The following is a 17,577-nucleotide window of genomic DNA, read 5'->3' as shown; positions in this document are numbered from 1 at the left end:
TCTGGTCCCCAACCTTTCTAGGTTGTTTCAGCTGGTCTAGTGTAGACTCACAACCAACGACAGTTCTGCCTCAACACAACATCATCTTTCCCAATCCAAGTTGTGTCACTGACTAGCAATTTAAAACCTATTGGCAGACAAAATGCAGACTTTATCTCACTTGCTTTTATTATCTACATTACTCCCCAGCCCTTGCACAGAAAGCACAAGTGTTTTCTTACACTGCAGGACCAACTGCAATACATGTATTATTTGATGGAGTAAGGACTTGCCATTATTACAATTCCAGCTATACTGAAAATATTTCCAGGGTTTCCTTTCAAAGCACAGGATTGATGATTCTATCAAAACACTTATTCTGCATTTGGTTTTTGCATACAGCTTGCCCTGGCAGCACAGATGAGGTAGTGATCAGCCTGTTGCTGTGTGGAACCTCCAATTTATCACTAGAGACCCGTGAATAAAACTTTCCTATCTTTAATTTTAGTACATTAACACAGCAAGGCATTTAATGCCCAGTGTTTAAGATATGCTATCAGACACTGAATGCGGTCTTACATTACTCAAGAGCCAAGTTTCTGCTCTTCCAAACAATCATTGCAAGGTAATAACAACAGAAGAGCAGCGATTCTCTTTCTTCTCACAGTAATGCAGTGATTCATTTCTCTTCAAGCCTTCAGACCTGCCATATCAATTTCATAAGGAAAATGGAATTTGGGGGGGGGGGGGTATTGTTTTCTGGTCTATTATTAACTGCAGTAAATATTTCAACAGAAAGAGAAAACTCCCTCTAAACTCATTATCTGCAGCACAAGTACCAAGGCAGGCGACGGGAAGCTCACGCCGTGACCTAACTCGAGCCACAGCATTCACAGAATCCCCAGGGGTGCCGGGCACAGCAATAAATCTGAAGCATTTCCCAGATGAAGAATGAACTTCTGACCTTCCCAGCATTTAACTGCCTCTATGGCTCTTCCAGGCCACAGGTTTGGGACTGAACAGAAGCCAGCTGATTGCATTTTAAATACATTTACCTCTTTTGCCCCAGCTTTTCTTTCATCACTTTCCACCTTATCGAACAGAAATACTACAGATTCCTTCATTGCTGAAGGGAGCAAAACAACTTTTCTGAGCGATCTCGATTCATTACACGTGATGTAAATAAATCTGGGCCCCAGCACCATTCCTCCTGCTGACAGCAAGGGAAGAATTCTGTCAACACAGTTAAAACAACCTTGACTTTGTACCAAAGGTTTTCAGACAGCAAATTATGGCCGCCCTTTGTGGGAAGTAACCCGCTTTGGTGAAGGTACCTTCGTGGTGCTCAGCACGAGACCATGATGACATGCTTTTTGCACCCAAGAGTAAATCCAGGAGAAGTAAGTACAATGCTCTACAGACATTTATCCACTTGACTTTTGTCCCTAAACACTATCTTCAACACGGATGGGGTTCAGAAATGCTCCATTTCAGCCCCTAAAGTCTCAACGTTGAGGAAACACATTTGTATAGTATCCTTCTGGACTCATAAGTACCTTTATTAGGAAGGATTACTTGACTAGAAAGTCACGTTTCCAGATTCAGCCCTTCAGGGATGTATGCAGGACATTTCAATCATTTTCTAAACCCAACCATTAAGGCAATACAAGTATTTTTAAATGACGCAGGGTAGCCTGTTCAACAAGGGGTACCTTGTGCAAACACACATGCAGTACACCAAGATGCAGGTATTTCTTGCCAGCTGAGCACAGCACACAACCCAGATACACCACACTTCATGGTACCCTACCCTTGGAAGATGAAAATCAGCCAGTTCATCCCTACTGCCAGGAAAGAGCAAAGATGCAAGTAATCATTCCAACACAGTGGCTGCTTGGCAGCTTCCTGCCACTGGTACCACATCACAGACAGAGCCTGTTAGCTTCCAGGGATTTAGAACCTTGTCAAAGGATACAGGAAAGTGGGCTTGGAGCAAAGTGACATCTAACAAGCATTCTTTGTATTCAATGCCCAATTTAAGCTTACAGCTTCTAACAGTTAAGAGGCATCAACAGGAACACTGCTTCACTCTCAACTGTCCTAACACTGTCAAACAATGGCACCTTACCCATGCTGAACTAGAGATTTACTCATCTTACTGAACTGGCATTGGGAAGTGGTAACAGAAGGGAAAAAAGAGATTGACTGTCTCAGTACAACCTCTAGCATGGTACTGAATCTCCACACACACTCAGGTACTTGGAGAGAGGCAGAAAAATACACGAGGCAAGGGAATTAAATACCCCAAAAATGGCTTTCTCATATGAGCTTCTGCCAGACTAACTTCTAAGAATGACAGAAAAAGCTTAAATTAAGCAAAATCATGCAGTTATTAGGTGGGAAGAGATGGCAATTTTTCTAGTCCAGAAGAAAATGATACAGTGATCACAGAACAGTTATTCAAACTATTCAACCCTTCACCAAATTACAGTAATGCAGAAATACAATTACGCTCTCCAGCAACCTCCCAAAGGAAAGGCAGAATTAAGATTACAACTAAGAAGTAAAATCAGAACTGCAACTTTCCAAAATGTATTCTCTGTCATCTTTAATCTATTTTAATACTCGAGCATTAGCAGAAATCTTTGGGGGGTTTTGTGCCAGGCGTATACGAAAACTTCAGCATAAAAGACCTGGCAGAACCTATTCTGTATCTTTACAATTGAATAAAGAAATCATTTCCATTAGTTTAGATAAGGAACAAAAGAGTTTTCCCAAGCTCACTTTCATCCCCCGAGTGACCTGACTGTACATCCTTCATTAAGGTTATAACTCAGTCTTATCTATCACTTGCTTAGCTTAATTACATCATATCATTAATATCATTAATTCCTGCCACTGCCCATAAAACTCGCAGCCTCGTGCCAATTCTGCAAAATAGGTCAGAACTGAATTAAACACGGCACACCGAGCTGCATCAAACCACCATCGAGTGCCACACTGCATCAAGCACGCAAGGATTTCAGAAGACAGAGCACCATCTTCAGTCTTCTGGCTCAAGAAACAAGGGAATTAAAATGTGGAAGGGTTTTTTTGGCATGATCAGAATTTCTTGGCTTACACAACACCCCGAGTTAAAGTAGAGCTCTACTGCATCTGAGCAGCCTCACAGAGACTAAAGGCTTTGGGGCTTCTTCCCCAGCTTCGAAAGAAGGGCAGAATTGGCCACAATGCTTGACTTATGTACCAGTTACCCACAGAAAGCAAGAGGCATGCTCAGAGAGCCAGTGCCTAGACCAGGGGGGATAAAACACAAGGTGCAGCTCAAGGTCCAGGTAACAAAAGGAGAGTATTCCCCTCCATGTGTTTGTTAATAAGGTGCAGAATTGCGGTTCAGTTTTACGTAGATGTGGTTAAATAGAGCTGCCACACAGCAGAAATGCTGTGAGTGTCAGCATAAACCTCCCTCCATATGCCACTTCCTGAAGAGGAATACTTTGGCTGGTCAATACTGAGCAACTCTTGTTATCCCTTCTTAATTTCTGTAACTTCTCCACCTCTTATGTACCAGAAGCATACCTGGAACTTGTGAAACACAGCTAAGAGACAAAACATATCATCTGAAATATATATCTATTTAGTACTAACTCAACAGTATATTTAAGGACTATGAAAAACTTCATATATGTCCTTGACAAGGAAGACCTAAGTCACAGCACTGTAGGTCAGTTTTCAGATAGGTCAGAGCAGGGCTGATCACTTCTCCTCCTTTAGTTGGCACTGACCACATTTAATATTAAATGAACATATATAGCAGCGTTTAACTGTGCTCAAGATGCATTATATAAGCAAATTCCCATTTAAATCCTTGTGAAATTAAGAGCAGTTTGAATGATAAATCAGAATACCACATAACAGTATTAAAAGAAGCAGAAGAGTGCATTTTGTTTTGTTTTAAATGGGGCACAACCCCCACAACACAGGGTCTTTCACTGACCACACAATAAAACTCCAGCAAAAGGTCACCTGGAGATGCGTTCTGTCTGAAAATCAGGTATTGGACCTACCTTGAACTGTAAGTTCTGCTTGAGCCTCGATGGTGTCGTTTCCATTGTCCGCTATGCAGGTGTAGGTCCCAGCATCCTGTTCCGTAACCTCGCTGATCTCCAGGCTGCCCCCCGCAAGCAGGAGAAACCTTCCAGAGCTGTGTAAAACACGACACGGGTGAGCTGACAGACACAAGGACTTCAACTGTGCCACCAGAGAAGCACACACAAGCCCAAAACATCTACGCAAGCTGAAGAAGCGTTTGCACACAGTATCTGTAGGTGCCATTTACACGGAGCCATGTTAGGGCAAAGGATTTTTAACCAGAGAATCAAATTCCACACCCTGGCTTCACATTTAAAATGAGGTTCAACTACATCGATTCCAGAAGAGCAGCTCATCTTTTGGCACTTGCAGCTTCAGTTGCTCTTAATCAAATGTGATCCGAGGTGTTTAGAACATAGCAAGAAAAACATCAGGAAAATGAAATGGCACAACCACATCATGAAGAAAACCCAGCATTCTGCGTTTACAGCTGGAGTAACGTGCTGCATGAAAGGCTGTAACATGGCAGACTTAGACCTGGACAACATCAGGAAAGAAGCACACGTGGTGTAACACATAGTAATTGCACTTTGGCAAAAAGGCAGCCACTCTGTCACTAAGGTGCAATATTTCAGAGCAAGATACAGGTTAAAGACATTTTCAAGATACAAATTCATCAAGATGACAATGTTTCTGCACAGAACTTCCCCCCTTGTAAAGCCAGAGGGAAGCATTTAGAACTCAGTCCTTAGAAACTACCTGCTTTTTATGCTTAATGTACTAGATACATGTGGCATCTTATACTAAACATAGTACCCACAGCCAACAGCAATGTTCTTCTCTTACTGCAACCATGATACAGAAGTTTCCAAGATCCTTTATCACTCCAAGTAGCAAAAAACAAAGAAACAAACAAACAGATCAACCCAACTGCTTTCTCCATTTGAAATTTTAAATTCTGTTAGTAGAGCCAATGCTTTCACCTGCTTTGAAAGGTGAATTGTTAGGACACGAAGACTTCTGACTCACCTAACTAATTACTGCATTAGTATTGATTTATGATACTACTATAATTGCTGATCAATTTTCTGATTCAATACATTAAAAGCAAACAAAATGTTTATTGGAATGAAGTGAAGGAAAGTCTTAAAAGCATCCAGAGAGATGTCCTACCCAGGTACACCATAAGGAAAGGCATCCTGTTTTCATGCTCTAGTAACAGGAGGACTACAAAGACTTGGTTTTCTAGTAGTGTAGTGAATTTGAGCTTTAAAAGGAAGAATGCCTGAAGAAAAAGTAGAGCAGCATGTGGACTGCACTGCAAATGGGTGCTAGCCAAGAGGAGAACAGCAAGAAGTTTGTCATTAAAATCTGTTTTGGAACTGCTTGACAGTGCTTCAAGGACTACATACACATTCTGTATATATTTTATTGTCAGTGCAGCCAAAAAAAAGGCAGGAGCCTTCTATCATTAAATATGTAGAAAAAAATAGGAGCTTTTGTGGTAATAAATAGTGACCGATGATCCATCTCCTACTTCAAGCAAGAAAAAGTGATACAAAGGAAACGCGAACAGGAGCTGCCAAAAGCACCTCACCTTTTCCCCATCTTCTTCCAATTTCTTGTATTCAAAAACTGTAGTGGTAGGACAAAGGGTGATGGGTTTAAACTTAAGCAGGGTAAGTTCAGGTTGGATACAAGGAAGCTCTTTACTGTGAGGTTGGTGAAACCCTGGCATAGGGCGCCCAGAGAAGCTGTGGCTGCCCCATCCCTGGTGGTGTTCAAGGCCAGGTTGGACAGTGTCTTGAGTGACATGGTCTAGGGTGAGGTGTCCCTGCCAATGGCAGGAGATTGGAACTGGATGATCTTAACGTCCTTTCCAACCCAAACCATTCTATGATTCTATTTACCTGTATATCTTGCCTAGGTAAAATCATTAGTTTTAAACCACACAAGTCTACTGAAGTTAGCATAAAGAAACTGAACCTAGACACCGTGGATTACACCACCTCCAAGGCAAATCTGACCATCTAAGAAAGTTCTAAGACCATCTAAAAAGATACAAGAAAATTATGCCCTTCCTCATACTTGAACCTCTGGATTTCTACCATTTTCTGGATATTCCATCATTACCCATCTCCAAGCAACACGTGCCTTATGATGCTCATCTTCTCATCGCCAGCCTCTGGAAAAGTGAAGCAACATCTGCATGGGGAGGCAGCAGACTATTGAGGCAGACTATTCATTAGCCAGCAATTAAGATGTTACTAAGACTATTAATAATTACTAGACATTGTTGTATTAGGCCACCAAAGTCAGTCATACAGTACCTCAGAAACTACAGGTAACATGGTAGCATTTACACGGATTTGCCTTTTTGCCAAGAAACAAGGTTTAGGTTTTACAGTTCTCAGTCATCTCAACTGTATGCCATGTATTTCTCTATTTCCCTCAAGAAAACCTAGAGCTGAGCCCAGATTTTACCCATATGTGATGCAACACAAGTTCACCACTCTTAAAAACATGGAAGAAGGAAATCAACTTGTGAGACTCCCTGGTGATTCCTTCTGTATGCATAAAGCTAGGAGCTTAAAGCAAAAGTGCTTTGGTAATAAAGTAAAAACATCTTAATTTGGTAAGGACAATGAAGCACTTCCACAGAAGAGTGAAGCAATCAGATTTCAGACACTGGAGACAAAGAATCAGCTTAATGTAAAAATGATAACATAATTTAAAGTGTCATTAAAACCAACAAAGATTGATCATTCGAATGTCAGGGAACAGGAAAATCAAATTCAAATCTTTTATATGCATTCTATACAGCCCTCAGTTACACACTCATACACAATTACTGGAGCTATTTTGGATACCCACTCACATGATTTTTTTGTGTTTCATTATCACAAAACATAGTGAGTCTTTATTAATTTACTGTATTCAAATAGCCAGTTATACCCTGAGGTTTTGGCTCCCCCCCTTTTGAATTACTATTCCCCAAGCATATAATCTATTTGCAGTGTTGGTAAAGTACAGCAGATAAAATTAGACAGCAAATCACATTATTTTGTGGAATCTACTACCAGAAAAAACTCCATAATTACTCTATGTTTAACCTTTACCGAGCTGAGCAAGTATAATTCACCTAATACAAACCACTCAGAGTGCCTGGCAAACAATAATCTGCAATCATTAAAACCGTCACACATCTGTATGAAGTATTAATGAAAACCCCCTGCACTAAGAGTACCTATGTGATCGTACGTTTAAAGACTTCATTTGAATGCAAACAGCAAGAGCATAAAATGAATGGCACACATGGAACCACAGCTTTGGGATCTCCTCACTTCAGAACATGATTAACCACACAAACCTGTTAGTTTTCGGAAGGCATTTTTCAGTGTAAGATTTCACTGCACTGGACAGCTCAAAACCACCTAAGAGTTCCCTGTACTTGAACAGCCTTATTAGAACAGGATGTTGTAGTTCAGGGACCTTTCAGCTGTTAACTTGTGCGTTCACTTGTAATTTCTTCCGTATCAATGTCCAAATACAAATCAAGATACACAATATGTGCTCTTTGGGCACACACACTGATCCACACACCGCAAAGGCTGCGAAGCAGAACTTCACCTTCCAAACACATGAAACTCTGTGCCTGTCTTGCACGCTCCAAAACCCCGTCTTGGCATCAAAGCTGCCAAGAAACTACTCAATTTGGATATCGAATTTCCCTTATAGTATTGGGTAATACTGACAACACAGTAGATCTTACTTTAGAATGTTTTCTGTAAAGGACATAAGTTTTATTCAATCAGCTTTATGCTTCAGTGACTTTCCTCGCTTCCTTCCATTTCTCTCCACATTTCCTATGCTCCTGGCAGAGAAATTACTCACCGAGTTTATGGAAGAAGTCCAGCTGAACAAGCAGAATGCACATTAGTGTTGCTGACTCACACACATGACAGGGCAGGTGTCCACTGGCAATGCTCTCCAAGAACTGTGTGCAATATCCCCTATACCTCAAGATTATACCCACATGAATCCATCGACTCTAGAGGCTGCCTTCATATTTTGAAGCTCTAGCTTGGAGCTATGAGCACCAACAACATAAACCTCAACCTGAAGCAGGGTTTAGCCTTTTCCTTTCTTCTCAATGTAGTTTTGAGAAGACGATCACATATCATCAAACTACTGCTTGGCCAGCAAGCCAATTCAATGAAAAGCTTCCATCACAAGGCCAGTGCTTTGCTCAGTCACAGGTTATGGGGTCCAATTTTCAACTTGCTGATTTTTTTATCTCTGAAATTGTGAACGCTGGAAGAAAGGCCTCAGAGGAGCAGACCACAGCCAGACAGCAATGCCTATAGAACAGCACACAGGCAGTGCAAGCACACACAGACCCTTCCTCCAAAGAGTATAGAATCATAGAATCATAGAATAATTACGGTTGGAAAGGACCTTAAGATCATCTAGTTCCAACCCCCCTGCCATGGGCAGGGACACCTCACACTAAACCATATCACCCAAGGCTTTGTCCAACCTGGCCTTGAACACCACCAGGGATGGAGCATTCACAACCTCCCTGGGCAACCCATTCCAGTGCCTCAGCACCCTCACAGGAAAGAATTTCCTCCTTATATCCAATCTAAGCTTCCCCTGTTTAAGTTTTAACCCATTACCCCTGGTCCTGTCACTACAGTCCCTAATGAAGAGTCCCTCCCCTGCACCCCTATAGGCCCCCTTCAGATACTGGAAGGCTGCTATGAGGTCTTCCCTCTCTTCTGTCAAGATCTTTCCACCTTGGTGTCCCCCAGCACATTTTGGTGCCTGAGGTTGTTCCTCTCCAGGTGCATGACTTTGCACTTCTTGCTGAACTAATTTTACTTACTCTTCAGCTTCTGAGGACCAGGACTTCCAAGACCTGGTTATTTTGTCATCATTGTCGGAGCTCTTGATGAGGACCCAGAGAGCCAGCAGTCTAACTACCGCTTCTATTGCTTTAAAATCTTTCAGTTAACAAGTTCTGAAAGGCTTCCTTCAGACTTTCTAACAGTTTTACTACACTGGCAACTGTCAGCATTGCACTGAACTTCACCGCTTTCTCACTCTACACTCCAAGCTTCCTCCTTTTTCACTCTAATTTGGAAACTATTTTATCACAGCAAGCTCATTTCACAATATATTGCATTACAGGCTGCTTCTCTGAAGAAGTGCCAGGACTGCCATCATTAACACTGACTCTTATTTATCCAGTCACAAATCTTATTGCTGTCTTCAACACATACTTCATTGAAATTAAAACACCCTCCCTTGTTTCAAGTCTCCTAACAAATATTGAATTTCAAAGCCCCATCACTCATTCAAAATCATTGATTTTCCTATAAATGCAGGGTCCTATCCATATTCTGCTTGAAAGGAAAACATTTCATTTTGTATTTGATCAACTGCCACCACTTAAAAGGGAGTAAAAATCAGGCCCAGCCCTGACCATGCTATCCGAGTTCTGCTTCCTAACCCCATCCACACACAGAGGCATGCATCTATATACATGTGTGTATACCTACACATACGCATGGGAATGTCTGTAGTGTGTGTTTGTATAGACAAAACCCACGATTTAAGAGCTTTTCCCAGACAGAAGATACATTAAAACCTGTCTGGATGAAAACAGTTTTCTCCTGGACTAACGAAAAGCCCTGCTAGTAAGTAAAGCCATTTATATCAAAAGGGGATTTTAATACAAATTAAATGTGCTTTAATTTGTAATTAAATTAACAGACCATGCATAACAAGCTACAGTAGCTATTTTGAAACAGTCTACCTGGAAGCTTTACTCCAACAAAGAATCTTAATTTTCAGTTCCAGAGATTTTCCAGTTATTCTAGTCGAAAGAATAATACAACAGCTGCCAAGGTAAATGAAGTTAAAGAACTTTTTGCTGTCTGCTCTTTGAATCCTTCTCTGTTAAGCCACCACCATGAGCAGCAGACCTCAGAGTTTTGGTACGGTTTGATCTCTGCAACAAACTTTACTCACTCATCTTCAGCCAGGCCAGAAAGGTTCTGTAAGTAACAGCAAGTCAAAGGAAATACAATTTCCACTGGTCATACCCCTTATTTCCCTTTTTAGCTGTATCTTTGTGCAGAACAAAAGATTTATTTCAAATGGAAGAGGAATATTTCTTTGTCTTTTCTACTTTATCCTCTTTAGGGAATACACATCCAAAGGATGTGACAACCAGCAGATTCTAAGAGCATGCGGGCACCCACAGCTCTCTGTTTGGGAGGAAGCTTTCTTTGGGCTTGGTAGGAATACAGAAGCTGTTAGTAACATGATTTGGGAAAAACCAGCAGCCTCATGGCTCCTGCTCCTGCCTTACCACACGGTGTCCATGGGATGATGATGGGACGATGCTCAAGGAAAAGCTGCACCAAGCCAAGAGCTGATGTCAGCGCAGAGGAAGTGCTCTGCTGAGTGCCCACAGCCACAGCCTGACACACAGGCCACGGCAAGCAATCATCCAGCATCCACCCTTGTAACAGAGACATCACACCCCAAACTAACGCTCAACATCCTGACGAACATGGTCATACGTGGTTCAAATTGTGCACACAGAAAGAACAAACGTGTTGAATGTTAAACCTCAGCTCTCCAAGAAAATTTCTCACTCTGAATTTTGAACAGAAAAAATAGTATCCGTGAAGCCCTCACAAGTTATCGTGACAACCTGCACAGAAAAGTTGTGAGGGAATTAACAGCACTGTATTCAGAGCAGGATTTCAGTATCTGGGCACTAGATCAAAATCAAGAAGAAAATAGCTCTTTAGGAAGTGACTTGAACTGCCCTTGTGCACTGAATGTGATGGAGCCTAAGGAAGGGGAAGGGGGGCTGCAAAAATTTATGAAGATGTGACATGACATCATTTTACAGAGAGGAGAAACAAATTAAGATCTTACCAGGATCATTTGTTCTGACATTTCATCACATTTGATTGTGCAACTCTAATGAGCCTGTTCCATCCTCTGTACCGTGAGTGATTTCTTATATTTACAAAAGAAGAAAGAACCTAAATCATGTGCCATCAGGCTGACACCAACACAATTCCTGCGTGCTATTGGAACTGTTAGCCATTACCCACAGAATGCTGCATTCTCCAGATAAAAGACAGTTCAAATTAGGAGCTCCTGGATTTTGTTAATTTAAGAGTTGACCAGAGATATATTACTACCACTAGTACCACAGACATTTGCACATACTTTAGCTGCTTTCTGTGTCAGCCGTGCCACAGCATAACTTTACCTCTTGTTGCTTCATGATTCACTTGTTTCCACATTAATCTCACTGCTGACTTTGAGGAACACTGAGAACATCCAAGTACCTGGAATTTCCATGTTCTAGTATGCTCGTAAGATGGACAAAGATTTTCCTGGTAAGATTCGTTCTGCTTTCTTCTATTTTCTACCCCATTATTTTGAATGGCTACACCAGCAGTGACAATGTGTAAAAGAGTAGTTTGCACTTAATGCATTCCTGAAAGCCCACAATGGTTTTTTATTCATGCCTAAGATTTCAATATTCTGGTTTAATGAGAAATCACGAGATTCTGCTTTCAACACTTAATCCTTAAATGCCTGTGGAACATTCAAACACACACTGAACATTTTCACTGCAGAAAGCGTAATGCAAGTGCAGGGCTTGACACATCATATACCAACATGAAGACGTTTCAGCTTTGCTGCAGCATCCTTAATCCCTTAAATGCTTCTTTTACTCCAGTGGCAATCTAAGAGCAATATATATTCTAAGAACCTTTGTGCTTTAAATAAGATTCCTTGGTTTCAGGTACCTGCAAAAAAGCCTACGATGAGATTGCTCCACAAGCCTCATGAACTACCTTACTTGTCCTAACACTCAGTCTAGGAGCGCTCCAGCACAAAAATACATATTAGCCATTACTCACCCTTCTGTGATAAGCTCTTCTTCGTTTCTTGTCCACCTGATATATGGAACTGGAAATCCTACAGCAACACATGGGAAAACCGCACTTTGCCCAGTGAGCTTTGTCAGTGAAGAGGGCTGTCTCACAAACATCAAGTCCTGCGGCTCCTCCGGATCTGCAAATATGTTGTAGATGACGAAGTTGTTAGAGAGGCAGAACCAGAAGATGCCCATATTACTAAAAACAACCCCAAAACCAACCCCAAATGAAGCATCTCATTTCCTTGCTGCAGCTTCCCAGGATTCAATCACCATCGTACCCATGTAAATGGTTTTCAGTAAGAGACCTCCCCAGCCTCCCACGGGAACAGCTCCCTGCCATTGCCTCCAGACATGCAAACTCAATTCACCACCGTCAGGATTCTGACTCTGCAACCTCCCTGAAACTGGGACTTACATCAGCTAGTAGAGATTTACTAAAGAAAGGTATAGGCTTGGCTTTGTCCAGCCTGATTTACCAGGCAGCTGCCAGAGAGAGTGTTTTTAGGCAGTGGAAAATGAAATTACTGGAGCAGAGAGTCAACCCTGACTGCGGTAAAACTACGAGGTACCTTGCACACTGGAGTAATACAAGCTTTACACTAAAACAAATATCAACCATGGTTTTGCACCCTTACGGAAATGAACCCTCTGAATTAGTTGTGGGTTTGCTTTGATTGGAGCTGGAACGGGTTTGGTTTCTTTCCCCCCCCTTTAAGAACAATCACAAAGCATGTATTCACCCAGTCTTTTACCACAGGAAAAGGCCACTGTGACTGTGAGAATTGAAAACACACCCACCAGTAACGATTGTCCAGCAATCTACTTGGAGCTAAACTACCACAAATAAATATGCAGAGCAAAAGGCTATTTTCTTACTTTCCCCAAAGTACCCATGACTGTTCCAAATGTAACCCGAGGAAAAGGGTCTGAAATAAATTTTAACAGCAACTGAAATCATATTATCAAGGGGCCCCCTAACACCTGGGCAGAAGATGCAGTTTGTACCTTTCGTGTCTGCTGTAACTCCACTGTATGCTTTGCACCATGATCAGAGCAAATGTGGTCCTTCACACCAGCTACAGCATTCCTGCTGCAGTAGTTATCCTACCTCTTTCTGCCAACTGCTCAACCCCCCATGTTTACACTGCATTCTCTGCTAGATTCTCAATGCTCAGATGTTTGATGACAGGTAAGCTCCAGAACCAGCCAAGTCCTCGAACTCTTTTTGTCCACCTAACTGAGAACAAACTCCTCTGTACCTACGCTACTTTTGCTCTCGGAAGCACATTCTGTGTCTTATTGCACCCATCTCAGCCCATCTCACTTGGGAATTTCTGAAAGTGGTTGGGTTTGGTGTTCCTCAGCTCAAAGTGCTGTGAACAACAAGGGAGTGTTTACAGCACTAAGCTAAGGGTGTGCATGTCCTCAAAGGTATCAATGAGGAGCTTGCCAGGGTAGTCAAGAGAACTACACTTGTTGGATCCTATTTCAGACTTGTCCTAAGCAGAGGGATCCAAACTTGGCGCAATCCTGGATCGCACCATCTGGCTCAGGCCCACACACAAGCTACCATGGTGGCTCTGCCCACATTCCCACTAGGAAGTAGTCTGCTTGCTCCAGAAATAAGACCATGTGCAAGCAGGCGGGTAACGAAGCGAGAGCGACCCGGAGTAGCGCACGGAGCAAGCCAAGCTGCAGAACATGGATGTAACAGATTGCCAGCAAGCAATCACTGCACCCAGGAGAGGAGTGGGCGTGATTCACTGGAGACAGCACTCATTAATGCTCCAAGCCCCCAAAAAAGAGCTTAGGTCTCACATTAGTGGGAAATGCTTCAAAAATGAAGTGATGATTTCCCTTGCATTACTCTATTTCACAGTATGTGCTACTAAGAGCAGAGCTCAGCAATGTACCCTCCTGCTCAGTGGCAGAGAAAGGCAGGCAGAGTGCTCTATGGAAATGGCTATCAGAACAAGCACAACATTGTCCACAGATGCAAATGCGTGTGCTAGAAGACATGGTGGGTATATTGCAAAGCCTTAGAAGCAGAGCAGTGTGGTCACTGTCAGGCACACATCAAATAAGGATTTTAAAAGGGAATAAATCCAATGAAGAACAGATTAATCCATATCTTTCAAAACACATCTCAGACGAAAGAGTCAATTATGGGGCCACTCAACATTAAGAGAGTTTTCTGTTGAACAGTGTAATCCCACTCTCAAATACATGCCTGCCAGGAAGGATGTCACAAAACTTCAGTATTGACACTTTCCAACTCCTGACCAAGCAAGGAAACAGCATTATTTGAATCCCCTAATATAGTTCTACTGCATCACCTTCAGCAGGACATTACAAAAGCAAGTAAACTATATCTGGAGCCAAAAGATTTTGAAGGATCAACACAATATGGAAGTTTACCAGGAAATCTTCTATTGCCAAAATGAGAAACGTCTTAAGTGTTCATTTGAGGGGCTGCAGAAACATGAAGGCAAACCAAACCAAAATAACTCACATAAGCACCTTTTCCAAAAGAGCTATGCTTCAAAAGCTCCATCCTTAGTCAAAGAAAAGATGAGGCTTTCTGAAAAGAAAGCTTCAAGAACTTAATGAAACAACTTACTACTTCAAGCATGATTCATATCCAAAGGATAACAACTCAATTGTAAATGACAGCTGCAATTGTAAAATTGAGGTATTTTAAAGTGTATTTTAGCATTTTAAGTAGAAAAGTGACCATTATGAGAAAGGCCTACAGGAAACCTGGAGGGGGGCTTGGGACAAGGGCCTGTAGGGACAGGCCAAGGGGAATGGCTTGAACCTGCCAGAGGGGAGACTGAGATGAGCTCTTAGGCAGAAGCTCTTCCCTGGGAGGGTGCTGAGGCGCTGGCACAGGGTGCCCAGAGAAGCTGTGGCTGCCCCATCCCTGGCAGTGTTCAAGGGCAGGTTGGACACAGGGGCTTGGAGCAAGCTGCTCTAGTGGAAGGTGTCCCTGCCCATGGCAGGGGTTGGAGCTGGGTGAGCTTTAAGGTCCCTTCCAACACAAACCAGTCCAGGATTAAACAGAAATATTCATTGAAAGGGACCCTCTGAAGGTGCCACCACCTTCTTGAAGTCCACCTGTAGCCAACACTGGGTGGTCAAGGTCAACTGTGCTATTAACCCTGAAAGCCTCCAAAGATGGAAGTTTAGGAGGCCTCTCTGGCAATTCCCCAAAATCCAATCAGAATTCCATCATGAAGACTAATTCAAAAGAGCCGGAATAAAATTCTGGAAATCATTAAGAAAACCCATACAAACACCAGCCTGTATTTTCCTAGTTTGGGAAAGTGCAATTCAATTTCTGTCTCATTCTTGGTCAACTTTCAAAACTCTTGGGTTATAACATCTGGAGACACAGAGCTCTGCACAAGTGTTGTTTGAAACAGAACTACATGGAGAAGCAGTTTACATCAGGAATGGACCTGTGTTCTTATACAGATATCCTCACATTTCAAAGTAATAAGCAGAGCCAAACCCAGCAAAATAGAAAGTCATCGTCCTTTAGGGGGCCTGGAGACTTCCCAAAAGGGTCCAATGATTTCCTAAATATCAGAACAATTGATGAGAGAATAAGCACCAGATTCTTTTTGGACACCTGGGACTTAAGCCTGAGAAATTTAGAAATCCCCAAACATTTATACTCAAATATACTCATTTATACTCAGTCAACTCCCTCCCAACAGCTTCAATGACTTTTTAAAGGAAATCTTTCCCCAAAAGTCCTTGAAAATTGAAAGTTAAACATAATAAACAAGTATAGGCATGTCTGGGCCTGTCTCCAGCCCCTGCAGAGAGGTCGGACCCCAGTAACTGATGGTGCTTTCCTGCTTCCCAACTGCAATATACAGGTCAGTCTTCCCAAGGGCCAAAATCCTTTAGCCTATAGCACTCATCCTCAGCTATGCAGCAAACAAAACCAAACCAACCCCAACCACCAGCTTCTACCACTTCACACTTAGCTCAACTTACAAATACACAAAAACCCAACAGAGTAGATTCTCCTGTGCTCCACTTCGTAAGTCTTCTTGTGCAGTTTTCCACATCTAATGTCACAGAACCACAGACTGGTTTGGGTTGGAAGGACCTTAAAGCTCATCCACTTCCAACCCCTGCCACGGGCAGGGACACCTTCCACTAGAGCAGCTTGCTCCAAGCCCCTGTGTCCAACCTGGCCTTGAACACTGCCAGGGATGGAGCATTCACAACCTCCCTGGGCAACCCATTCCAGTGCCTCACCACCCTAACAGGAAAGAACTTCCTCCTTATATCCAATCTAAGCTTCCCCTGTTTAAGTTTTAACCCATTACCCCTTGTCCTGTCACTACAGTCCCTAATGAAGAGTCCCTCTCCAGCATTCCTATAGGCCCCCTTCAGATACTGGAAGGCTGCTATGAGGTCTCCACACAGCTTCTCTTCTCCAGGCTGAACAGCCCCAACTTTCTCAGCCTGTCTTCATACAGGAGGTGCTCCAGCCCCTGAGCATCCTCGTGGCCTCCTCTGGACTTGCTCCAGCAGCTTCATGTCCTTTTTATGTTGAGGACACCAGAACTGCACACAGTGCTGCAAGTGGGGTCTCACGAGAGCAGAACAGAGGGGCAGGATCCCCTCCTTCGACCCTTGACATATGTTTTAATTATTCATTTTTAAAAGAAAAACGGATGACTACCTGGCAGAACCCTGAGCTCTGCTTCATCACTGTACTTGGGGGTCCCCCCGCTCTCAATGACGCATCGATAGAGGCCTCCATCCGTGTCAGTCGCATTGCTGACGATGAGAGCCCCGCTCGGTAACTTGTACACACGCTCATCCAGGAGGACTGGCTGCCGGTCCTGCTCCCACCTCACAAACGGTGCAAGGTCAGCGTTCACTTCACAGTTCAGGATTGCACTGCTTCCTTTAGGGACAGACGAGGCTTCGGGCTGGCTGCTGAACCTGGGAAGGCCTGCAGATAGGAAACAAAACCGAGTAATAAGTTAGAGGTGTTCTGAAGATGACACCAAAGCTCTGACGCCCAAGTCAAGATTCATGAACGTAGTTTTAAAAACATTAAGCTGCTCTCCAACTCACTAAAAATCTTAACATTTGATACCATAATGCTAACCATAGCTGGTGCGAAGGCAAATGAAACCAGTAAGAAAAGTACCAGTTTGAAAACGAGTCAAATGTCAGTAACAAAAGAGAAGTCTTTTGAGTCTCCAAAAACAGGAGACATACACATAACCTCTCCTCACTTCTCCAGGCTGCTGCTCTACTTGAGGAGCAGACAGCACAGAAGTGGCAAAAACACACCTGGTACATCTGAATTTGAACCACATTCTATAAGAGCTCCTTGCAGTGGGACACAGATTGCTCCTGTGTTCCTTGCAGTGGAACACAGATGCGCTCTAGTACTCACTCAGGAGATGGGAACAAGGAGAGGAGCTCCTGGACGCCTTCCTCAAGTTTACAATCCACACAAGATCTTCACTTACTCCCTGCAGCTACAA

The 17,577-nt window shown here is 42.8% G+C and overlaps 1 protein-coding gene across 9 annotated transcripts in view; it reads right to left on the bottom strand.

Annotated features, from left to right (window-relative positions):
- The window catches only part of NEO1 (neogenin 1), a 186,800-nt gene that overhangs the window by 91,005 nt on the left and 78,218 nt on the right, over positions 1–17,577 (bottom strand). For all 9 annotated transcript variants that reach the window (XM_062612112.1, XM_062612116.1, XM_062612117.1 and 6 more), the window contains exons 3-5: positions 16,758–17,033; positions 12,033–12,186; positions 4,047–4,183 (exon numbers count right to left, since the gene is read on the bottom strand). In XM_062612112.1, coding sequence (XP_062468096.1) covers positions 4,047–4,183; positions 12,033–12,186; positions 16,758–17,033 — 567 coding nt within the window. The remainder of the gene's footprint in view (positions 1–4,046; positions 4,184–12,032; positions 12,187–16,757; positions 17,034–17,577) is intronic.

Source organism: Pezoporus occidentalis, unplaced genomic scaffold, assembly GCF_034315485.1.
Source record: "Pezoporus occidentalis ecotype Australia unplaced genomic scaffold, CSIRO_AGI_Poc_V1 ctg159, whole genome shotgun sequence".
Lineage (NCBI taxonomy): Eukaryota > Metazoa > Chordata > Aves > Psittaciformes > Psittacidae > Pezoporus > Pezoporus occidentalis.
Note: the sequence above shows the minus strand (reverse complement) of the source record. Positions and strands in the feature narration are given on the sequence as shown.